Raw genomic sequence first — 25,968 nt, forward strand, 5'->3', positions numbered from 1 at the left:
GTTTTCTATACTGGCATGTAAAAATGAGTTTTATCATAGCAAACCTTATCACAGGCCAGCTAGGTCAGAGTATTTGCTTTGGTGTTTGTACCAATATGCTTTATTTCTGCTGTGCCAGGTTTTTTTGCCCTGTAAATTTTCCTTTAGATCTAATTATGAATCGTCTCCAAGGCTTTCTTAGTATCCTGTTATCCCTACACCATAATTATGGTTGGAAGAATGTCTCCTTTTTTATTTAACTTGATCTCAGATTTCTCTAAAATAAAATAATCTGCATTTAAGTCTCTTGCCAAGTTCTCCAGATCCTTCTAGGCTTCTGTTGAGACTGTTAAAAGCTTCCGCTAGCCAACTTTTCTCTGCTTTCCCCTTCCAGCCATCCTCTCTCTATAGAGGAAGGCAGAGAAAACATAATGTGCAGTTTTCTATTAATCATTTTCATTTGAATGAAACCTGGATTCTCTGACTTATTTACTTGGTTGCTAACGAATTATACTTTCATTTCTCTCCAAGAAAAAAATTTAAATGGGAGACAAAAAAGTAATGGTCTTCCTTTTTCTTTTCCTTCAAGACTGACTAATAATGCCTTTGGCTTTTTAAGTGACTGTAAATTTTGAATGGAGCATTGGTGACTGACAGGGAAATGCTATCTGATTAAAATTGTCTTTGTGAATCAGTTTATGATATATTAGGCAATATTAAGCATCATTCCATATAGTGCTCCATAATTTATAGGAAGACCAGGATAGTACCACATCTTAGACTTCTTTAAAAACATCTTATATAAACAATCTACTGATTTGAGCTAGTAATATTATTAGTGTACATTTTTGCATATTTGCTCAACCAGAAATCATATCTACTTAACAATAATTGCAATGGCAGAATTATAAGAGGTTTGCATTCAGAGACTTTTTTTTTGGTTAGGTGCCAAATGCAGTCTTTCTTTTCTTGAAGCTTTTCTTTGGGTTGCTACTTGTTTTAAAAATGTATGTTCATTATTGTGCATTCACAAGTTTTGCAGCTTTAAAATGTTTGTGCTTACTTTAACCAAATCAAGTAAAACCTGGTGTATTTTTCTTTGAAATTTGTGCACATGCCATTAAAATATTAGCAAGTTGTTTTCTTTAGCTGCTGTAAGATGTATTGAAGTACTCTACTTAGAATCCAGGGCTAGAAAAGATGGATTTTGTTATAAGTGATTCTGGTACATTAAACTAATAAACTTCAAGTTAAAGTGATCACAAACTGAATAAGCGATGCAAACAGAGTGGTGTTGAAAGCTATTTAAAGGCTTTACAAATTTTGTGGATGTGTTGGGACTTACTGGCTGACATACTTTTGGAGATGCTTTCTTTGTCATGTTTGGTATGTTTAAGTAATCAAAAAAGCATTGTGGCAACATGACACCATATTATCTGCCATAGCTGTCCTTACATTTAAAAAAAATTTTTTTCAATTACATATAGTACATTATACTCACTTGGTCATGTCCAAAAATTTTAAACTATTATAAAAGGTACCTTAAGGACTTTACTAGTGTGATTTGTTTAGATCATTGATATTTATACTCAGATAACATGGAGTTATGTTGCAGGCACTTTAAAAGTGGGTCCTAATGTGCCAACCCCTTTCCAACTTCCAGTACTTTGTTTTTTTCCTTTTTTTTCTTTGTTTGGTCCTTCACTTGGGGAGGCACTTGCAATAACACTAATCTCTCTGTCCACCCTCCTATATACCAGATGTTAACTCATTCCAGCAAACTACAAAGTGGATTGATGATGTCAGAACAGAAAGAGGAAGTGATGTTATCATCATGCTAGTAGGAAATAAAACAGATCTTGCTGACAAGAGGTATGGAATGATTTCATATTTGTATGGAATGTTTGATTTCTTTGCTAAGCAGCCTGTTATTTTTGTTAGTGAAAAATTTTTTTAAAAGGAGACATGTTTAATCCTTAATTTTATACCCCTGCCCCTTTTCTTTAGTGTGGGGACCTGAAATAGAAAGGTAAACATTAAACTCAGTCCTGGGAACTCCCTGGCGGTCCAGTGGTTAGGACTCTGTGCTTTCACTGCCGAGGACCCAGGTTCAATCCCTGGTCGGGGAACTAAGATCCTGCAAGCTGAGCAGCATGGCCCACCCGCCCTCCCCACACACACACACAATAAAACACACAGTAGGGCTTCCCTGGTGGCGCAGTGGTTAAGAATCTGCCTGCCAATGCAGGGGACACAGGTTCGAGCCCTGGTCTGGGAAGATGCTACATGCCACAGAGCAGCTAAGCCCGTGCGCCACAACTACTGAGCCTCCACTCTAGAGCCTCGCGTGCCACAACTGCTGAAGCCCGCATGCCTAGAGCCCGTGCTCTGCAACAAGAGAAGCCACCGCAGTGAGAAGCCTGCGCACCGCAACCAAGAGTAAACCCTCGCTCACTGCAACTAGAGAAAGCCCGCGTGCAGCAAGACCCAACGCAACCAAAAATAAATAGATAAAATAAGTAAATTTATTAAAAAAAAAAAAAAACCACAGTAAACTCAGTCCTTAAAGGAAACTAAATTTTTTGGTTTTGTGTAAGCTCGTGTGTAAATAACTCTTGTGCAAGATTGTTTACACATGAAGCTGATAACTATTTTGCATTTTTTAGGGCTCATAAATATGAGCAGTGTTCTGTTAGAACAAAATGTTTTACAAATCCTATCGTTAAAAAAGTATTCGTAATGATTAAATGCACACTCTTTTGGTAGTCTTCTTATAAATATTCATTATAATTCAGTGGTGTAGTTTTTTCTTTTCTTTTTTTTAATTGTATGGTTGAGCCAGACTGTGAGGTTGAACTGAATAGCTTGATTGTGATATCTTAGTCAAATGAGCAAAGACATATTCAAGTCACACGATGCAAAATGTATTAACATTCACTGTAGAACCCGTGGCTTGAATATCTGCCTTTAGCATTCCTAAGTGATCTACTGGATATTCTTTCTGCTTTAAATAGTCTTGACCATTTATTTAATATTCGAAGCTTTTACTATTTATTATTTGTTTATTCATTAGTTGGATACTGAAATTCCAGTGATGAACTTTTGCTATTAATTAAAATGTTGCAAAGAAACCCAATATGTTCAAAGACTTATGAAATGTTAAGCCCATTTCTGCCATGGTACCTCATTTGGAATTGGCAAGAAAGTCTTTCCTAATTTAAAAGTAAATTCAGTGTATGATTTCAACTTTTCTTTATGAAAATCATTTTTTGGACATCAGTTGCTATCATAAATTTTCACTATTTTATTTATCTTCAGTATGAGAATTTGAAGATCATATAGGTATATATTCTTCTAGTGGAGAGTCGCTAGATATCTTCACTGTTAAATAGAAAAATTGTATATCTGAATTGTTTCCCTTTATAGCCAGAGTTATCTAAAAGGATGCTTACAGCATCTGTTCTTTTATTGCATAATATTTGAGTATACAAATGCTAGAAACATCTAAATTATGTTTACAATAATTTTTCTTTAAGGTAATATTTGTCCATTGCTTTAGAATTACCATATTTCTCAGTAATTTTTGCCAGACTATCACCCCTCAGTTATCCACATTTAAAAGAATTAAGAGTCTTTAAAAAAAATTTTTTTTTTTTAATTTTAAAAAATAAAAGAATGAGAGTTTTGTTCGTTCCACTAAAATAATTGGGGGGGGGGTTCATCTATTTTTATTATTTAAATTTTAATGTAATAGTTGCAGGATTTTTTTTTTAATTGAAGTGTAGTTGATTTGCAGTGTTTCAGGTATATAGCAAAGTGATTCAGTTATACATATATATATGTATTTATCCTTTTTCAGATTCTTTTCCATTATAGGCTATTACAAGACATTGAATATAGTTCCCTGTGCTACACAGTAGGTCCTTGGTGTTTTTCTATTTTACACACAGTAGTGTGTATCTATTAATCCCGAATTCCCAATAAAATAATTTTTAAATGAGTAAAAGTTTTAAATTTTTTTAAAAAGCATTAAAAGAAAATCTTTTGGGAGTGAGTGACCTTTTATAAACATGACGTGGAATCCTGAAGACATAAAGGGAAAGATTGATAAGTTTGAATACATAAATATAAAGATCGTATTCACCTATTAGGTTAGCCATTATTAGGAGGATTAATAATGCACAGTATCGTCAAGAGTCTGAATAAACAAACACTGAAAATGTAACTAATATAATCTTTAGAGGAAACAGTTTAACATACCAGTATTTAAAATACTCACTGACTCAAATCCGCCTCCAGTAACTTATTCCACAGATATACCACAGAAATGTGAAAAGATGAACATGCAAGAAGTATTATTACATTATTTATAATATTAAATAATTAAAATCAGTCTAAATGACTGCTAGCTGTAGTAGCATTTTATAAATGAAATTCTTCTAGCCACTAAAAAAATGAGAAGAATTTATTGCTGTCTAATACATGAAGCTTAAAAAAAAAAAAAACTTGATCAGTGTGTATACATGAATCCTTTTTGTTTAAAAAAAATATATATACACACACACCATCCTATATATATATATATATATATATATATATATATATATATATATATATATATATATATAGACATCTTTCCTTTGGCCTAGAACAAATCTGCATAAGCATACATGAACTTAACTGTAGTTATCTTTGGGAAGAGAGTGGGATTATAGAGGAGTTTATTGTAATGATTGGTCTTTTAAAAATTACTTTTGTAATCAGAAAAAAAAAAGTTTTAATAAAAACAATTCAAAGTTAAATGACTTTACCACTTTCTCTGACAAGTAAATATTTTTTTCGGGACTTCCGTGGTGGCGCAGTGGTTAAGAATCTGCCTGCCAATGCAGGAGACACAGGTTCAATCCCTGGTCCAGGAAGATCCCACATGCCACAGAGCAACTACGCCCGTGTGCCACAACTACTGAGCCTGCGCTCTAGACCCCGCGAGCCACAACTACTGATCCCACATGCCACAACTACTGAAGCCCGAGCTCCTAGAGCCTGTGCTCTGCAACAAGAGAAGCCACTGCAATGAGAAGCCAGCACACCGTGACGAGGAGTAGCCCCTGCGTACCACAGCGAAGAGTAGCCCCTGCTTGCTGCAACTAGAGAAAGCCCACGTGCAGCAACGAAGACCCAGTGCAACCAAAAATAAATAAAATTGATTCTTTAAATAAATGAATAGTTTTTTCATGAAAACTTGGAGGAAAGACCAGAATATATGTTTCCGTGTCTCAGCACCGAGATTCTCAGTATTCTTTATGTCCCCTGTGGCCCAGTGAGTCCCAGGTGTTTCAAACCTGAGAATCACTTAGTAAACATGGCTTATTAGATCTCTTTTAAGATTCTGGCTATAAAGGATCATGATCAACCTTAAAATTTTTAATGTTTTTGATCCTCCTTCCAAATTCAGTTATTTTAACTAATCTTTCTAGGTGCTTCTGACAAACTCAAACCACAGTTGTGAACATTGCTATGGCTAACTTTCAACCATTTTAAGGGGGTGACTTATAGTCTAAAACTAGTTAGGATCTCTGTCTGGAATTCTTCACATGTAGGATTTACAGACTAATATTCATTCAGGAGGTATTTGTTGAGTATCACTTATGTTTCAGAGAATGCCACTCTAGGATAGAGTAGTGAACAAAAAAGACAAGTCTTCAAGGAGCTTTTATTCCAAGAATAAACCAGACAGTAAATAAGTCAAAAAATACATAGTATTGGGGCTTCCCTGGTGGCGCAGTGGTTAAGAGTCTGCCTGCCAATGCAGGGGACACGGGTTCGAGCCCTGGCCCGGGAAGACCCCACGTGCCGTGGAGCAACTAAGCCTGTGCTCCACAACTACTGAGCCTGAGCTCTAGAGCCCGTGAGCCACAACTACTGAGCCCACGTGCCACAACTACTGAAACCGGTACGCCTAGAGCCCATGCTCCGCAACAAGAGAAGCCACGACAATGAGAAACCTGCGCACCGCAACAAATAGTAGCCCCCGCTCACCGCAACTAGAGAAAGCCCGTGCACAGCAACGAAGACCCAACACAGCCAAAAATAAATAAATAAATAAATAAATTAAAAAAAAAAAAAGAATAATTTTGTTTTTAGAAAGTGGAGAAATTCAAGAATAACATCTTGTAAACAAGAAGACACTGGAATCTAGTACATAGGTATGAGTTTGGGGAATAAGGACAGTTCCTCCATAGTAGTAGGATTAGACATAGAATATAAAAGGCACACAAATAGGTAGATTGGAGGATAGATATGGTGGGAGCTTGTAGAAATTCTCTTGCATTGCTTTGGTGGTCTGTGTTGTAGGAAGCAGGATTTATCAGCTGATGGTTTAGATCCATTTAATTAGAATAGTTGCATATTTATTAAACACCTATGTGATGGCTAGGTGCTAGGAACACCAAGATAAATGGGATAGTCCTGCACCTGAAGAGCTCACAGCTTGAGAGACACTGCTAATTATAATGTACTACAAAATTCCCTGTAAAAGAAGTACTAATTTGACTCACTTGTTCCACTTGTAGAAATCGACAAAATCCAACCTAAAGAAATGATCCAAAGTCACAAAGCACAAAGATGTTCATAGCAACATTTTTCACAGTAGTGTATTGGGTTGGCCAAAAGTTCATTCGGGTTTTTCCATAACATCTTATGGAAAACCCAAATGAACTTTTTGGCCAACCCAATAAAATTTGAAAACAACATACATTTCTAACAGTTTGAGACTGGTTACATAAATTATGGTAGTGAATTGACAAATTGTCTAGCCATAAAAAGTTATTTTACATAAAAGGTTTTAATCACAAAGCTAAATGCTAAAGCTAAGAGAAAATAGCATGCTATTAAGATTTTTAAAATTAAAAAAATACAAGATGAGCTCAGCAGGTAAAAGCAAATCATTAAAAAATGCCTTTATAAAAACATTTGGTTAGATATAACATACACACAGAAGTGCACAGATTTTTTTTTATTGAAGTATAGTTGATTTACAAGGTGTTAATTTCTTCTGTACAGCAAAGTGATTCAGTTATACATATATATACATTCTTTTATATATTCTTTTCCATTATGGTCTATCACAGAATATTAAATATAGTTCCCTATGCCATACAGTCGGACCTTGTTGTTTAATCCATTCTCTATATACTAGTTTGCATCTGCTAACAAACTCCCACTTCATCCCTCCCTCCCCCCAGCAACCACAAGTTTGTTCTCTATGTCTGTGAGTCTGTTTCTGTTTCATAAAAGTTCATTTGTGTCATATTTTAATTCCACATATAAGTGATGTTGTATGGTGTTTGTCTTTCTCTTTCTAACCTAAGTGTACAAATTTCAAGTATATTGCAGCTTGATAAATTTTCAAACTAGTCTTGCCTGTATAACCACCATATCAAGAAAAGTTTTTTTCAGAACCTTGTTTATAATCTTTATATCATTATCTTTCAAAAAGATGAGTTTGTGTATCTTTTTTGTTTTCTACAGGCAAGTGTCAATTGAGGAAGGAGAGAGGAAAGCCAAAGAGCTGAATGTTATGTTTATTGAAACTAGTGCAAAAGCAGGATATAATGTAAAGCAGGTAAGTGTTTTTTCAGTATGGGTGAGTTGAAGTTATCAAATTGAAAAAACATATTATAAAATAATTGTGTGAGTTTTCTATTCTCTAGTGTAAGATTTTCTTCCACTTGGCAATAGCAGGCCTCGTGAATTAGCGACATATCACAATGAACAGTGAAAAATCTAAATGTGGCATAGTTTGGGAAAAAGAGAAAAGACTTGCCAAACTTTTCAGATTGTTCGTAAGACACGTATTTCATTTTGATTACAAGATTATGATTATAAGATGGTTGCTAGGTTGTAAACTCACCATACACTCACTACATCCCAACTGCATTGTTTCAAGGTAAATTTTCCTTATTTTAGTATTTGATAGTAAGATTATGATAAAGCAGGTATTTGCTTTCAGGCATGGTATTTTGCTTGTTGTTGTAAAAATACATTCTGGTTACTTTGTCCTTAATAAACTGCTGGTGTTTTAACAGAGTTTATAACAGGAGTGTTTTGGGGATAGGAAAATACGGGGAGATCTCACATTGTCAAACTGTTTTCTAAAAGATGGGGTAACCAAAAACTTACCTGCTTAATTCTTCAGGGCTACATGTCGTGTAGAGTAGTGGTCCCAGATTTATAGGATTTACCTCCCAATAAATTATTTTTTAAATTCTACATTATCAGTAGAGGGGTAAAGTAAAATCCTTGAAACTGAATAAGTAGAGCTTTATGAAAAATTCTCTATATTGTTTTCATTTTTGGTTATCCCATCTCTCTTTGCCTTGAAACATATGTAAGTAATACTGAATTGTCACTAATTCCCTCCTCCTAGTATACTGTTTCATGGCTCCATATCTTTTTTCATGCTTTGTTCTCTTTGCCTAGAATACTCATGTTCTTCTTTCCTGACTGATAACTAGTCATCCTTTTAAGTTTCAGTTTAGATGTCAGCTCTTCAGAGACATTTTCTCTGACGTTTGCCACCATACCTCCAGGTATTATCATCTAGGTATTATCATTTAGTGATACATGACTCTCTTCTGTGTTTCCATAGATCCTTGACTCCTGTGAAACCACTGTCATAGAACTTAACACGTTATATTGAAAATAGCTCTCCCATCAAAATTATATATTCTCAGACCTGCCCATGTATTTGGAATTTATTAAAGAGTTTGAGTAGGGTGGGATGAATTGGAAGATTGGGACTGACATATATACACTACTATGTATAATATAGATAACTAATGAGAACCTACTATATAGCACAGGGAACTCTACTCAATGCTCTGTTGTGACCTAAATGGGGAGGAAATCTGAAAAAGAGTAGATATTTGTAAATGTATGACTGATTCACTTTGCTGTACAGCAAGAAACTAACACAACATTGTAAAGCAACTATACTCCAGTAAAAATTAATTTTAAAAGAAGGGTTTGAAAAATAGAAGTTGCTGTAATATTATCGTATGTCACTGTTCTAAGACAAAGCAATGGTAGCTTCATCTAGCTTTCTCTATTATAGACATTTTGATAAGGATATGAAATAGTTGCTTATATATTAGAATATGGCCTTCTCCAGGACATCTTTCAGTCTGGGTTAATGTCTAAAGAAAGGGTTGCTATGGCCCCCTAGTCCTGACCCTAAGTAATCTCGTAGGTTTAGAAGCTCTGAAATCATCAGCATACAGTAGGCACCAGTATCTTCATGATATTTAATTGCTTCCAAGTTTAGATAACTCCTAGGATGTTAAGAATATGGGGTATGTCATTCATTTGTTATTTTATAAGCACATAATTTTTAAAGCTTTATTGAGGTATAATTTACGTACCACAAAATTCACTTGTTTTAAGTGTATGATTCAGTTATTTTTAGTGAATTTACATCATTGTGCAGCCATCATCATAATTCGATTTTAGAACATTTTCATCACTAGGCATGTAATTTTTCCTAATAGCCTGACCCATACAGACAGATATTGCTAGCCATTGGTAATGAAGAGAGACTTCTTTTACAAAACAGTCTTATGCTGAATTCAAAATCCATTTGCTACTTTATTATTTCTCCTTATTTAGATGATATGTCTGAACATGTCCGGCTCTAGGCACGCAGGCTTCAGTAGTTGTGGCATGCGGGCTCTAGAGCACATGCTCAGTAGTTGTGGCACACAGGCTTAGTTGCTCCGCAGCATGTGGGATCTTCCTGGACCAGGGCTCGAACCTGTGTCCCCTGCATTGGTAGGCAGATTCTTAACCACTGCGCCACCAGGGAAGTCCCGTAGCTTCCTTCTTAACTCACAAAAACCATTACTTTTCATTTTATAGAGAGTACCACAGTATATTAGAATTTTATTTCAATATTTAGAGACCTGTGCTTTGTCAACTCATGTAATTTAGTTAAGGAAGAAAGAAATCCTGGGACCCCCACGTTCCCATGAGATAATGAAACCAAAAGAGAATTAAAATCTGACGTTAATAAGCACATTTAAGTAACAGGTCAAAAAATCTTCCCCTTTTAACTGTCAATAGTTCATCATATAGAATGCATTTCTGTCATGTGTGAAAATTACTGACTGATTTTAAGTATTAGCTAAGAAATAAATCATATTTTTTTATAGATTGTCTATTCCTTGAATCAGTTTTTATAAAGGAGTTTAAGAACTAATTAACTAGAGTATCATTAAAAAAACTTAATTATTTAAATGACCAGAAATGGAAGAAGTGTCTGTCTTTTTTCTTTTAGTTGCACTACAAATCACCCCAGTGTTAAAAAAAAAAAAAAGCCTTTGATACCACTTGATATATTAGCTGTATAGAAAAATTCAAATTTTCCTAAGTAAAACCTAAATCAAATCTGCCAAATAACCATTGCCCAATTCTTGACTCTGGACAATGCACCTTGTGTGGTTGGAGTTCAGTGCTTATTTTGCAAATCTAATGTTTACCATGCCATTGGAAACTTTGGCAGTAGGGAAAAGAATTGTGACAAGTTTTCTCCAAGACAGATGTTTTTGAAACCCATACAGTTTACCATTGAGGCTAAATGTATTTTTCCTCCACCTTGCTGTCTTTGGTAGAGAGTAGAATACCTTATATCCAAACAAAGATAAGAAAGGATAGAGGTTTTAGAATGGCAAACTGTACCTAGGAATATCTCCTAAGATTAGAGAATTGTTTAATGGTTCTCAACTTTAATGTGCATAATAGTTATCTGAAAGTTTATATAATGGTTCCTGAGGCATGACTCCTGGATATTGATCAGTAAGTCTAGGCTAGTGTCCTAAAGTCTACATTTTTAATAAGAATCCCAGGGAATTTCTCATGCAAACTGTACTTTGTAAAAAGACACAGGAAGCCGTAGAGATGGTTTGGCAAGTATGTCAAATCTATTCAGTTTGATAATTGTTTGAACAAATATTGATTCCATACCCCTGCTAGATACAGAAGACAGGCTTACTACACTCAAACTGCTCAATCTTTTGTAGAAGCCAAATTCAGATTACAAGGAATTAAATGTCATGTATCTGAGTGTCAAAAATGTGTCTTCATAAAGTAGGAGGACAAATGTAGTGAAACCTAGAAGCTCTTGTGATTTGCTCGTATTCACAACTTAGAACTAGTCATTTAGAGACCAAGTCTTATTGATTCTACTTTTCCCATTGCTGTATTAAGGCCCTTGTCTGTTGCCTTGCCTGCTACCATAGCTTATTAACTGGTATTGGCCTCCAACCTTGCACTACTTTAGTTTACTCTCCATCCTGCTACCAAAGTGATTGTTTTAAAATGCAGATCTGATCTTGGAGAGGCAGCAGTGAGCGGTGTTTTGAAGTGAGATCTGAGTTCCCTGCCCAAGAACTGAACCTGGGTAACCTGGGTGAAAACCAGGAATCCTAGTCCACCAGGGGCTAGAGGCTAGAAGCAGAGTTCCCCTGGCTCTTGCCTCCATTTGAAAGCAAGAGTGTTTCAAGGAGGCAAAAACTGTAAAAACAGGTGCAAAGGTGCTTTGCAATGACCTAGAGGGGTTGGATAGGGAGGCTCAAGAGGGAGGGCATACGGGGACATGTGTATGCATATGGCCGATTCGCGTTGTTGTGCAACAGAAACTAACACAGTATTGTGAAGCAATTATACGCCAATAAATATCTATTAAAAAAAATGTACCCTTGTAGTAATCAAAAGCAAGTTAAATGTTGATGATATATTCATTTGGGCCAGAAAATTGGCAAAAATTATAAAAATTGCAAGAACCCATAATTGGCAAGAAGATGAGGAAATTTCCTCATCTTAGTTAATTCCTCATGTTAAGTTGTTGGTGCAGCCTTTCTCGAGAACTATTTTGCAGTAAATACATAAGGCCTTAAAAAAATGCAAAGTTTATTATTAAAGGCAGAGCACAACAAATGGGAGAGCACACAGAGAAACAGTTTAGTTAAGACAGAAACAAGGCAGAGACACACACCCGGAGAGAAAGGGTGTGGGCGTCCTCCCTAATGAGGAGGAGTGCAGTAAAGAGGGGCTTAAGTCATTTATATAGGGCAGTTCTTCTGGGTCTTTGTTTACCTTTGGCCAATTATCTGGTTTCTTTTTCCGCACCTGACCTGCCCTAGGACCCTCCCCAACATGTGTGTGCAACTTTTTTCCAAGATGGATTCCAGCCCAGAGGCCTATGGGGGGGGCTTGGCATCACCTGTTCTGCGGTGGTGACCCCTCCTTTTTGACCCACAAGGAGCCTTTCTGCGCATGTGCAATGTCTCCCTTGCCCCAAGGATGGGAAATATATGACCTCTTGAAATTTTACTCAAACAGGGTTTAGCCCCTCTCTGTTCCTGCCATGACTGTTATCTTAAAGTGTCCTCAGGAGACAAAGCCTGGCTATTTACCCTGTTCTGTTGTTATTTCTATTTTGAAGTACAAACAGGAAGCTGGTTGTAAATATCTAACCTGGGGCCCACCTATCTCCTGTCTCAGGAAATGCACATAGGAGGCTAATTGTAAGTGTCCAGCCTGAAGCCCATCTTTTTCTTGCCCTAAGAAATGTAAACAGGAGGCCAGTTGTAAATGCCTAGCCTGGAGCCCATCTATCTCCTGCCTCAGATCTGCTTAGGTTACATCTGAGTTTTATCCTGAATTTTAAGCAAACTCCTTAGTATGCTACACCCTGCTGTTCAGAATCTTTGATCTGGCCCCTCCATACGTCACTACCCTGTTCTTTGGCCACTACATACCCATACAGTACTTCTTAAAGTGCCCCAAGTTTACTGTGTTCTCACATTTCCATGGTATGTGATTGTCCTTCTTTCTAAAACACTGTTTCTTCCCTGTCTGCTATTTGTAATTAAAATCTCAGTTTAAACATAATCAAATTTAGATTAAGTGCTTTTCCTATCTGTTGTAGTAGCACCCTTTTTTACTTTTAATATTGAAGTTTTTTGTCAATTCTGCCATTAGACTGAACTCAATATACTAACGTTCATTGAATGAAAGAATAATATACTGTATTTATTTAATGAGCTTGAGTCTGTCTTAAGAATTTTCTAAGCTGGAGTGAACAAGCTTAGAGAATGTAGGTTACATGGGGAATTGTCCTTCATTCAGTATTTTGACTGCAACTTAGGTATAGATACATTGAGTTTCTTTTAATTCAGCTAAACTTTTATTGAACTTTTTTTTCCATTAGTTTATTGAGATAAACATTTATGTATAGTGAAATGCATACATCTTGAGTTTACAATTAGATGAATTTTGTTAAAAGTATATATAAATATAATGACCACACTAATGAAGATACAGAAATATGTTGTTTAATTTCCAAATATTTGGGACATTTCTAGATATTTTATAGTTACGGCTTCTAATTTAATTCTGTTGTGATCAGAGAATATACTCTGTAACATTTCAGTCATTTGTAATTTATTGAGACTTGTTTTATGGCCTAACATGTGGCCTGTCTTGGTGAATGTTCCATGTGCACTGGAAAAGAATGTCTTTCTGCAGTTGTCAGATACAGCGTTCTATAAATAATATAAATGAGGTCAAATCTTAGATAGCACAGTTGATAGCCTTGTTCAGATCTTAGATAGCCTTAGTAATTTTGGAGGGTAGTTCAATTAGTTACTGAGAAGGGGGTATTAAAATCTACAACAACAATATTTGTATCATGTGTTTTGTATATAGTTCAGTCAGCTTTTTTCTTTTTTTCCTTCGCCACGCGGGATTTTATTTCCCGGACCAGGGATTGAACCCAGGCCCTTGGTAGTGAGAGCACGGAGTCCTAACCACTGGACACCAGGGAATTCCCTAGTTCTGTCAGCTTTTACTTCATGTGTTTTGAAGTTCTGGTTTTGGGTGCATACGTATTAGCATTGTTAACTGTCCTCCTAATGTGTTGACTTTTTAAATGTTAAGAAATACTGCTCTTTATCTCTAATAATATTCCTTTTCTTTATCTGATCTTAATATGGCCGCACCAGCTCTCTAATTGCTTATTGTTCACTTGGTATATCTTTTTCTTTGTAAAGTGGGTCTCTTGTAGATGGCATATGGTTGGATCTTCCTTTTTTTTCCTCCAGTCTGAAAATCTCTGCCTTTTAATTGGAGTGTTTGGTTTATTTAGATTTAATGTAGTAGGACTTATGTCTACCATTTGTTCTTTGTTTTCTGCTTGTCCCGCTTTTATTTTTGTTTTAATCAGATATTTTTATATTGTGTTTTAATTCCTCTTTTGATCTTTAGCTAAATTTTTTCATAACCTTTTTAGTGGATGCTTAGGGGTTAAACTAGAGTTAATATTATACCATTTCATGTGAAATTATGCACACTGTCCTTCGTGTTATTGTCACTTTTTATATTTACATATATTATAAACCTCCATAATAAACATTTTAATTTTTCCTTTAAACAGTAATTAAGAGAAGAAAGATAATCTTTTCTATTATCCATATATTTACCATTTCCACTGCTCTTCATTCCTAATTATAGATCTGAGTTTCACCTGGTATTTTTCTTTAGCCAAAATAACTTTCTTTACTGTTTCTTATAGGGGTATCCTGGTGATAAATTCTCTCTGCTTTCACATATTCCAAAAGGCCATTTGAAGAATAATTTTGAAGAACGTTTTGCTAGTTTTTGAATTTGAGGTTGATAGATTTTTTTCTTCCAATACTTTAAAGACGCCTTTCGATTGTCTTCTGGCTTCCATTGATTCTAATAAGAAGGGAACTCTAATTTATATCATTCTCTGTTTGTAATGTGTTGTGGTTTTTTGGTTTTTTGTGTTTTTTAAAAAATAAATTTATTTATTTATTTATTTTTGGCTGCATTGGGTCTTCGTTGCTGAGCATGGGCTTTCTCTAGTTGCGACAAGCAGGGGCTACTCTTCGTTGTGGTGCGCGGGCATCTCATCGCGGTGGCTTCTCTTGTTGCAGAGCACAGGCTCTAGGCTCACAGGCTTCAGTAGCTGTGGCACGCAGGCTCAGCAGTTGTGGGTCGCGGGCTTTAAAGCACAGGCTCAGTAGTTGTGGCACACGGGCTTAGTTGCTCTGCCGCATGTGCGATCTTCCTGGACCAGGGCTCAAACCCATGTCCCCTGCATTGACAGGCAGATTCTTAACTACTGCGCCACCAGGGAAGTCCCTGTGTTGTTTTAAAGTATTTTTTTCTGCCCCATTTTCTTCTTTTCTGTCCTGGAATACCAGTGGCACATCTGTTAGATGGCTTGATGTTACCCACGCCCCCTGGTCACTGAGGCTTTTGCTCATTGTTTTTGATATTTTTTCCCTCTCTTTTTTTTTTTTTTTCAGATTAGGTATTATTACTGATGTGTCTTCAAGTTCACTGATCCTTTTTCTGCCATATTTAAACTGTTAAGTCCATCCAGTAAATTTATTATTTCAGATATTGTAATTCAGTCCTAGATTTTTTTCATTTATTTCTTAAAACTTCCATTTCTCTGTCAGAATTCCCCATCTGTTCAATCATTATGGTCATTGTTACCTTCGAGTTCTTGAACATATTTATAGTAATTGCTTTGAAATTCTTGTCTGCTAATTCCAACATCTGTGTCAATTCAGAGTCTATTTCTATTAGCTATTTACTTTTTCTCTTGCCTCTAGGTTAGATTTTTCTGCGTTTTTTTTTTTTATATATGTGTCTAGTAATTTTGGGCTGTATGGTTGGCATTGTGTATGCGTAGAGACTCTGGTTTCTGTTATTTCTCTCTGCTAAATTCTGGGTTGTATTATGGCAGGTTGTTATATTGCTGGCTGATCACCATGAACTTGTGGAGTCTTGATGTTATGCATTGTTTGGGTGGATCTGTAGAAAGCCTGAGATGTTTATCAAGCTTTTCTATCTTGGTGGGATTGAAACTCTAAACTGTATCCCTGGAGCAGGCAGTAGCTGAAATCTCTGCTCATTTCTTTCAGCCTTCTAGCTGTTGCTTTCAGATGGGCTCCTTGGAATCTCTCCTACATATGTACCATTAAAGAGTTAACTGAGGATTTGCAGGAATTTTATGTGTAGATTTTAGGGCTCCTACTGTTGGCTCCCTCCTTTTTGTTATTTTCTTCCTTAATACAGCCACTCTGGTAGTCAGTTGACACCTCAAACCTGTAAAACTCTAGTTTTCTGCTTGAGTTCTAACCACCCCATATTGTACAAACTAGGATTGGCTCTTGGGAAAACCTGTATAAAGGTGACCCTCACCCAGTGAGTGTGGGTTCCCTTCTAGTATGAATTCCTCCTAGTTTGTATCTGCTTTTTGTTACTCTTGAGAGCCTTCAAATAGTTGTCCACAGTTAGTAAATGCTATCTGCAAGAGTGTTAGTCCTATATAAGCTACTCTGCTGTTACCAAAACTGGAGTCTGTATTGAAATTATGGGGTAAAAATTAAAATATCTGATAAATGAAATAACTGAGACTATTTAGCATGTACATACTTGGTTTTATTTAATATAGAAGACCAGTTTGTTCCAGAATTCCATACAGAATTCCTGAATTCTGTATGTTATTGCTTATCTAAGGTTAATATAAGTAGGTTTTTGAATTAAATTATTTGGTCAGTGAGTAACACATCAACAGAAGTGATTATGAAGAAATAATCTTAGATTCCTTCTGAGTTTTTGTTGTAGGTCAGTCATAATTCAGAAATGGTGCTGGTATTCAAAAATTTACCAGGTAAATTTTACAGTCCAGTCACACTCTTGGAAAACACTGAGAGTCACAGTCTTACGAGCTGTTAAGTAAGCATTGTGTATGTTTGTTCAGCCATGTGTTTGCAAAATGCAGTTACTTTTGATGATTGTGCATTGTACTTATTTTATTTGACAAAATCATGCCTGTTCACCAAGAGGTACACAGAAGTCTTTCTGTATATAAGACATGTATATCAGTACTGAAGGTACCATCTAGTTGTACTTTACATGTACAGAGATGTCTTTTTAATTTTCTGCTAATTGGATTCCTCCTCCCCACTCCCTCATGTACTAGATTATAATATATATAATAAAAGCTTAAAATGGGCTTTCTCTATTGCTCTTTTTCCTTTTTAAACAATTCTAGGAGAGATTTCACTAATGCATCATTGAAAGTCTAACCGTGGTTCAAGTAATTGGGCCTTAATGCCTCAGAACTTTGGCTTAAAATAAAACAAATTTATTCCTACCCAATATGGCTACTTTTTCTTCTTATTTAAAGATGTTCTTTGCTTAAAACCTTTTGCTCTTTAGTCTGGTTTAAGCATTTAACCCTAAAATCTTGTTTCTGTCTTAAAGAATATTTTGTAGTTTTTAAATAAAAACTATCAGGGTTAGAACTAGAATATATAATAATAATCTAACATGATCACTTGTAGTATATAGGATATTTAAATATTGATTTTTATCCTTTCAATATTTCATAAAAAGACAGCCTAAGAAAAATTTACCCTTTATTTTTCTAAATTTGTTTTTAAAAAAGCAATAATATTGCTTTATTTATGAAAGTTGTCTGGTTTAAAGTTGTTTAAATTGCTGAAGGAAGTGGTAATGATAAGGTGATTATTTAAGGTTCCACCTCATTTTGCATCTGAGAATTAGTACATTCTTTTAGTGAAGTATTTAGTGTGTGGGTGTCACCCTTCTTATTTTATTCTCTAATTTTACAGTAATGGAAAATAGAATAGGAACTGAAACACTCCTTGATCTTTAACTTCTAGAATCATCCGTGCTTATCAGAAGAAAAAGATTCGTTTGAAAGAGAAGGGAGGACTTTGTGAGAAATTAATGGTAGCTGATGGGCATCAGCACTAACAAGTCAGTGAAAACTTGTGTGCCATTCACAGTGGAGTCGTGTGTGTATGTGCACGCGCGTGAATGAAAATTATTTTATACCTGCTGAGAAAACATTTATTTTAAGCATTGGTAGGGATGGTGTCTTTCCTACACCACTGAATCCCATGTCAACCACAGTTCTTGGTTCATAGCAGGTCTTAATCTTATACTTTATCACACACCTTACTCCACCCGTATCAAGTGCCTACAATATGTAAGACCACTGTAGGTTCTTTGGAGAGCATGAAGTTATATAAAATATGGTTCTTGACTTCAAAAAAAACTTATAGTTGAAGAGAAGAATTACATTCTCATGAAAACTATGCAGTGAAAGGTAGGTAGTACATGATAAATGCATAGCAGATGCTACAAGATAGTAAGATCCACGGTAATTATTGAGATGTAAAATGAATGCTGGCACAAGGAGGTATATTTGTTGCAGAAATGAATAAGATCATATGCAGTTAGGATGATCAAGGAAGGGCTTGTTTAAAAATGCCGCAAAAGGGACTTCCCTGGTGGCGCAGTGGATAAGACTCTGTGCTCCCAATGCAGGAGGCCTGGGTTCGATCCCTGGTCAGGGAACTAGATCCCACATGCGTGCTGCAAGTAAGAGTTCACGTGCCTCAAGTAAGGAGCCCACGTGCCACAAATAAGGAACCTGCAAGCCACAAATAAGGAGCTGACCAGCCACACTAAGGAGCACCCGCCTGCCACAACTAAGACCCCATGCAACCAAATAAATATTTAAAAATAATAATAATAAAGATTATGTATTTTAAAAAAAGCCACAAAAAGCTAAACCCTTGGGGTGTATATTTGATTTGTATAGATAAGATGATACTCCAAGGAGGAAGAGAAATTAACATATAATACAAGACTACCTGCTATGCATTGTAGAAATATTATGTTATAAATATTAACTTTAATACATTTCTTTGTTGTCTTTCTACCAGGCACTTTACATACAACATGTATGTTTATCCATACCCCTAATTTATCCTTTTGTGCTTTATATCCCTAACACAGTAGGACTTTAATATCACTAAATATCAGGAAGCCATATACATGGTGAACATGAACTGGTTGAATGAGAAATTATTATATTGACCACGCTCTTTTTTTATTTTATTTTTTAAAGATTATTTATTTATTTATTTATGGCTGCATCGGGTCTTAGTTGCAGCACGCGGGATCTTTCGTTGTGGCACGCAGGCTTCTGTCTAGTTGTGGCATGCAGGTTTTCTCTTTCCAGTTGTGGCGCGCAGGCTCCAAGGTGTGTGAGCTCTGTAGTTTGCGGCACGCAGGCTCTAGCTGAGGCACGCGCGCTCAGTAGTTGTGGCACGTGGGCTTTAGTTGCCCCGCGTTATATGGGATCTTAGTTTCCTGACCTGGGATCGAACCCACTTCCCCTGCATTGTAAGGCAGATTTTTTTCCACTGGACCACCAGGGAAGTCCCTGACCATGCTCTTATTAAGTCAATTCACTCATCAGATATTTGTTGATCGCCTCCTACATGCCTAGTTCTGTTACGTTATAGGCAGTGGATATACAATAGTGAGCAAAATATCCTAAGTCCATCCCATTATGCAGTTTACATTCTAGTATGGAAAGTTAGGCCATAAATGAAAATATAATACTTCATGAGGTTATAAGTGCTGTGGAGAAAAGCAAAAGTCAGGTCAGGGAGATAAAGAGTACTGGTGAAAGGGTTAAGATATTGATGTTTTGTAAAAGGTAATCAGGAAAAGCCTTTCTGATAAGGTGATATTTGAACAGAGATCTAAAGGAATTGAGGAAGTAAGTTGTTTATGTATCTAGGGAAGAACATTCCAAGCATCAAGTGCAACAACAAGTTCAAAGGTACTTGGCATGTTTAAGGAATAGTAAGGCTGGTTCAGTTAGAGTGGAATGAGGGAGGGGGGCAAGTGTTAGGAAATAAGCTTACAGAGGGATAGTTCTAGGGGACAGAGGTCTAAGTCCATGTAGGCTGTAGCAAGGATTTAGGCTCTAGGCTTTTATTCTGAGTAAGATAGGAAGCTGTTGGAAGGTTTTAATCAGAGATTTGACATGTTCTGATTTAGGATTTAAAAGAAATCACTAGCTGCTCTGTGAAAAATAAGACTGTAAAAGGGGAAGGGTGGAAAGCAAAAAGATCCATTAAGAGCTGATTGCCAAAAAAAAAAGAAAAAACCGGTAATAAAATAACCTTTCATTTAAGAAATGCTAGGCTACCAAAATTAAAATAGAGATCTAGCAAAAAATCAAAGATAACAAATACTGAGCACTCATCATATGAGAATTGTAGTGGTGTATAAAACATTCCCTGCCCTTACAGTACAAAAATTACTTTCATAATGGAAAATTTTCTGTACGTTGATGGAACTGATTAACTTAGCTTACTCTTTGAAGAATGGAATATCCTCTTGCTTATAAAGTACTTAGTTAATCTTATAATAAAGGTAAGAACTGGTAGCAACAATGATTTTACTTTGAAATCTTCATTTTACCCCTTTAAATTAAATACCTAAAATCATAGCCCAAAATATTCAACTTGAAAGTTTCTATGGAGAGCCAATATTCAGCTTGTCATCATCCCCAGAGCTAATTCCTGTAGCTGTCACTGCAACTTAAACATGCCTATTTCTCCCTAGAAATTACAAGTAAAATACCATACACCTGGAGGTCAGAGTGGAATTGACACCATTTTTCCAGGAAAAGAAAATATTCTGGTAAGCATCCTGAGAAGGATGCCCCAGAATGCCTATAGGAAGTGGATATTCAGTTAATACAAGTGAGAGGATTTTTAAAAAAACATTACCAACTGTACTGGCCCCATAGTTAGTCCTCTGTCATTTCTAATATAGCAGAAGCCTCTTTCAGCATATCATTGGCATTTAAAATATGGATTTTCCTTTAATGATTATTTAAAACAACTTAAACCCCTAGAGTTTTTTCCTTCCTGTCTTACATATATTTATGTAAGGATAGAACTTGGCTTTTGTAAAGCATTTTCTTGGTCCATTTTGGGATGTCCTAAGTTTAGTATAAGTTAGTGACATTGATTCTTTTTTTGGGTTGGCCAAAAGTGCCTTTGGTTTTTAAGTACAAATAAAAGACACATTTTTCATTTTCACCAAGAACTTTATTGAACAAAGTATTCACCGTTTTGTTCCACTACCTTCTGCCATTTTTCAGGCAACTTCATAATTCTGTTTTCCCAAAACTTTTTATCTTTTTGAGCAAAGAACTGTTCCTGGTGCCTTTTACAGTCTTCCAGGGATTTTTTTTCCATTAAGAGGATTTTGGAAAGACCAAAATAAATGGAAATCTGAAGGTGCAATGTCTGGTAAATACGGCGGATGAATCAGAACTTCCCAGCCAAGCTGTAAGAGTTTTTGCCTGGTCATTAAAGAAACATGTGGTCTTGCATTATCCTGATGGAAGATTATGCGTTTTCTGTTGACTAATTCTGGACACTTTTCGTCGAGTGCTGCTTTCAGTTGGTCTCATTGGGAGCAATACTCGTTGGAATTAATTGTTTGGTTTTCCGGAAGGAGCTCATAATAGAGGACTCCCAATCCCACCATGTACACAACGTCACCTTCTTTGGATGAAGACTAGCCTTTGGTGTGGTTAGTGGTGGTTTATTTCACTTGCCCCACGATCTCTTCCCTTCCACATTATTGTACAGTATCCACTTTTCATCGCCCGTCACAATTTGTTTTAAAAACGGAATGTTTTCATTACATTTCAGTAGAGAATTGCATGCAGAAATACGGTCAAGAAGGTTTTTTTTGCTTAACTTATGTGTAACCCAAACATCAAAGCGGTGAACATAACCAAGCTGGTGCAGATGATTTTCAGTGCTTTAATTGGATATTTTCAGTGTGTCGGCTCTCTCCTGCATGGTGTAACATTGTTCTCAATTAATGTCTCGATTTGATCGCTATCAACTTCAACTGGTCTACCCAACCATGGAGCATCGTCCAGGGAGAAATCTCCATCACGAAACTTCGCAAACCACTTTTGACATGTTTGATCAGTCACAGCACCTTCTCCATACACTGCACAAACCTTTTTTTGCGTTTCAGTTGCGTTTTTACCTTTCTTGAAATAATAAAGCATAATATGCCAAAAATATTGCTCTTTTTCTTCCATCTTCAATGTTAAAATGGCTACACAAAAACTAACCAATTTTGATAAGTCTTTTTTTAAATGCACGCTGATATGACAGCTGTCATATACAATCTAACAAAATTATTTCGAATGAAGTTAAAGACAACTGAGCGCTACCAGAGCCATCTTACGGAAGAAAACGAACGAACCTTTGGCCAACCCAGTAATTTAATTGAAATATTTTTAGGGAGCACCAAATTTTTCAGATACATTGATTAAATTTTTATGTCTGTGATTTGTATATAATAATAGTGTTTCACAAAGCAAATTCATCTTCCCAAGATTGTTAGCTGTTTCTTCACACAGCCCTTTCCACAGTGCTTTCCATATAGAAAGAACTTCCATTTATACTAGGCAACATAAGGTAATAGGAAAAATATGAACTTTAGAATCTCGGCTCTGCTATTCATTTGGTGGATGGCAAATACTCTCTTTAGCCTTAGATTTCTATAAAATGGGGATATTAATACCTTCCTTACAAGTTATTGCAAGGATTATGATGAGAAAACATGTAAAGTTAAGCACTCATTATTACCTTTTTTTTTTGCCTACTTGATTTGATTGATTACTTTACACTCCTTACAGATTATTGTTACAGCATTGGCCTTACAGCACCCTCAGAGCACATTAGAATCATCTGGAGATTTTGGGGGTTTTTGTTGTTGTTTTTGGCCACGCCGCAGGTCTTGAGGGATCTTGGTTCCCCAACCAGGGATCAAACCTGTGCCCCCTGCAGTGGAAGTGTGGAATCTTATCCACTGGACCACCAGGGAAGTCCCTCATCTGGAGAATTTTAAATGAAATGTACTAAGGGCCTAGCCCCACCCAAACTAGTAGAATCTGTCTTTGGGGGTGGGACCCAAGCATCTGGTGTTTTGCTTGTTGTTAAGTTTCCTAGGTAATTCCGATGCACTATAGGTGTTGAGAACTAGTGGTCTTGAAGGAAGGACTTCACACATAACCTTTCAAGAAAGCTTTCCTGAAGTATTTAGTTCTAATTATTCTCAAAGGTAAAAATAAAAGAGTGGGGGGACCTATGGGGTCATGTTAACCTATTTACTCCTCTGTGTCTAATATATTTAATTTTGTAGATAATCGAGGCTTGTTGCTTTGTTTGAGTGTATAGTTCTCTGGGGAATTCCCTGGCGGCCCAGTGGTTAGGACTCTGCACTTCCACTGCAGGAGGCACGGGTTAGATTCCTGGTTGGGGAACTAAGATCCCACAAGCTGCGCAGTGCGGCCAACAAAAAAAAAGTGTATTTCTCAGATCTACCAGTTAATGTTCTGGTCCCTCTTTTTTTTTTTTTAAATTAATGTATGTATTTATTTTATTTTTTGGCTGCATTGGGTCTTTGTTGCTGCACGCAGGCTTTCTCTAGTTGTGGTGAGCAAGGCTACTCTTCTTGTGGTGCGCGGGCTTCTCATTGCAGTGGCTTCTCTTGTTGCAGAGCACGGGCTCTAGGCGCATGGGCTTCAGTAGTTGTGGCACACGTGCTCAGTAGGTTTTTTTTTGGCTCACGGGCTCTAGAGCGCAGGCTCAGTAGTTGTGTTGCACGGGCTTAGTTGCTCTTCGGCATGTGGGATCTTCCCCGACCAGGTATCGAACCCGTGTGCTCTGAACTGGCAGGTGGATTCTTAACCACTGCGCCAACAAGGAAGTCCCTGTTCTGGTCCCTCTTAATTGTCATTTCCCCCCATTATATTTGCTTGTGTTAATTGAATCTTTGTTTTTAAAAAAATCCTTTTTCATATTTGATTGGAGAGATTCAGTGGCATTTGTTTTTCCATCTAGTTGAAGTTTATCAGCGTTTTCCTTCACTGTCACTCTGCATATAAATTTAAAATTCCTTTTATAATTCCTTTTTCTACAAGAAACTGAGTACATTGATTTCTTTTGTTTTCTGGGGTCAGGAGGAGTCAATGGGCATAAGTATTGCTAATTTTTCTTTTACTTGATTTAAAAAAACAGGCTTTCTCAAATCTGTGATCATCTACTAAATAGTATTATGGATAGTCATGCCTAAAGAATTATCTGAGGGACTTCCCTAGCAGTCCAGTGGTTAAGACTCCATGCTTCCAATGTAGGGGGCGAGGTTTGATCCCTTGTTGGAGAACTATCCCATATACTGTGCAGCGTGGCCAAAAAAAAGTTAAGAATTATCTGAGAATTCAGATGGAAGTGAACTCAAAAAAGCCAGTGGATAAAGGCACTAATCAACTATTTGTACTGCACTGTGTGCTTTCTGATGTGTTTTCACACGCATTAGCCATTCTTACAACTAACATTTTAAAGAATATCTACTGCATGTCAGGTACTAGGATAACAAAGATGAAATATGAGCCTTGTCCTCCAGTGGTTAAAGTCTAGAGGGAAAGACTGGGAGGTAAATAGACCATTATAATCAGTGTAATAAAAGCTCTGAAAGAAGAAATGCAGGGGACTTCCCTGGTGGTGCAGTGGTTAAGAATCCGCCTGCCAGTGCAGGGGACATTGGTTCGAGCCCTGGTCTGGGAAGATCCCACATGCCACAGAGCAACAAAGCCCGTGTGCCACAACTACTGAGCCTGCGCTCTAGAGCCTGTGAGCCACAACTACTGAGCCCACGTGCCACAACTGCTGAAGCCCCCGCACCTGGAGCCCGTGCTCCGCTACAAGAGAAGCCACCGTGATGAGAAGCCCGTGCACCACAACGAAGAGTAGCCCCTGCTCACCGCAACTAGAGAAAGCCTGCGCGCAGCAACGAAGACCAATGCAGCCATAAATAAATAAATAAACAAACAAATAAATAAATATATTTTAAAAAGAAGAAGAAATGCAGGGTGCTCTTGGAATATATAGAAGTGTTTAATTAGATTGGAAGATGATGGGATTGAAGAAATCTGGGAATGGGTTAGGGAGGTTTTTCTCTGAGTTATCAGGGAATGGATCCTGAAGGATCTATCAGCTAGACAGATTGAGCTGGGAGCAGGGGAGGATATTCCTATGTTATATTATGAGAATGGGTGTAACTCTAACAATACCCTCCCTGAAAGACCTCATTAGTTATGTACTTTTCACTAACTAGAACTTACTTTAATTTTTTAAAAAGCCTCAAAACTTGTAAACCTTGTTCCATTTTCACAGAAGGTAAACAGACCTTCCTTATGCCTCCAACATGAAAAAAAAATTTCAATTTCTAAGCTAGCCCATAATAAAATATTCTTAGAAGCCAAAAAGATTATGCATCTTGAACAGGTAGGCAGTTTAATAAATATTTCATGTCCGAGCAAGCTATGAGATCTTGGGGAAGATTTCTGGATTTTCCTAAGTAAGAACATTTCATTTCTGCTTTAATATTTTCAGATGATCTCTCCCAACCCCCCCACATTTTTCCTGTCAGTTTTACACAGTTTCTTAAAGCAGGATTTTGTGCCTATTGGTGCTTTGCTGTAGTCCTAGAATTCTTGCAGAATTTCAAAACATTCTGTTCCCTTAGCCCACAGGACCATGGGTTATTGTGACTGATACTCAGTTCTGATAGGAAGAGAGCTATTGTATATGAAAGACTTTCTATGTAGAAGATCAGCCCTAAGCAGTTTACATAATGATTTCCCTTAATTTTCACAATAGTCAGTTAAGTGTACTATTATCTTAAGCCCATTTTACAGATGAGAAAATTGAAAAACAGAAAGATGACCTCACATAAGTGGCCTACCCAGAATGTAAACACTTCACCTTTTAGGTTTTAGCCATCTCACCTTAATATCTTTTGCTTTCAATATGTGATTTGTATGTCTTTGTAGTCATAGTAATACACTGGAATTATTGAAAGAAGTCTTTATGCACACTGCTTTTTTTAGTGCCTTCCTTTGCTAGATGAAGTCCATATTCTTTGCAGGTCTTTCTTAGTCTGGCTTTCAATATATATATA

General features: G+C 36.6%; 1 protein-coding gene across 2 annotated transcripts in view; it reads left to right on the forward strand.

Moving 5' to 3' along the window:
- RAB6A (RAB6A, member RAS oncogene family) overlaps nt 1-25,968 on the forward strand; it is a 78,021-nt gene that overhangs the window by 46,800 nt on the left and 5,253 nt on the right. For both annotated transcript variants that reach the window (XM_068554833.1, XM_068554832.1), the window contains exons 5-6: nt 1,740-1,851; nt 7,510-7,603. In XM_068554833.1, coding sequence (XP_068410934.1) covers nt 1,740-1,851; nt 7,510-7,603 — 206 coding nt within the window. The remainder of the gene's footprint in view (nt 1-1,739; nt 1,852-7,509; nt 7,604-25,968) is intronic.

Source organism: Eschrichtius robustus, chromosome 11 (assembly GCF_028021215.1).
Source record: "Eschrichtius robustus isolate mEscRob2 chromosome 11, mEscRob2.pri, whole genome shotgun sequence".
In the NCBI taxonomy this organism is placed as follows: domain Eukaryota; kingdom Metazoa; phylum Chordata; class Mammalia; order Artiodactyla; family Eschrichtiidae; genus Eschrichtius; species Eschrichtius robustus.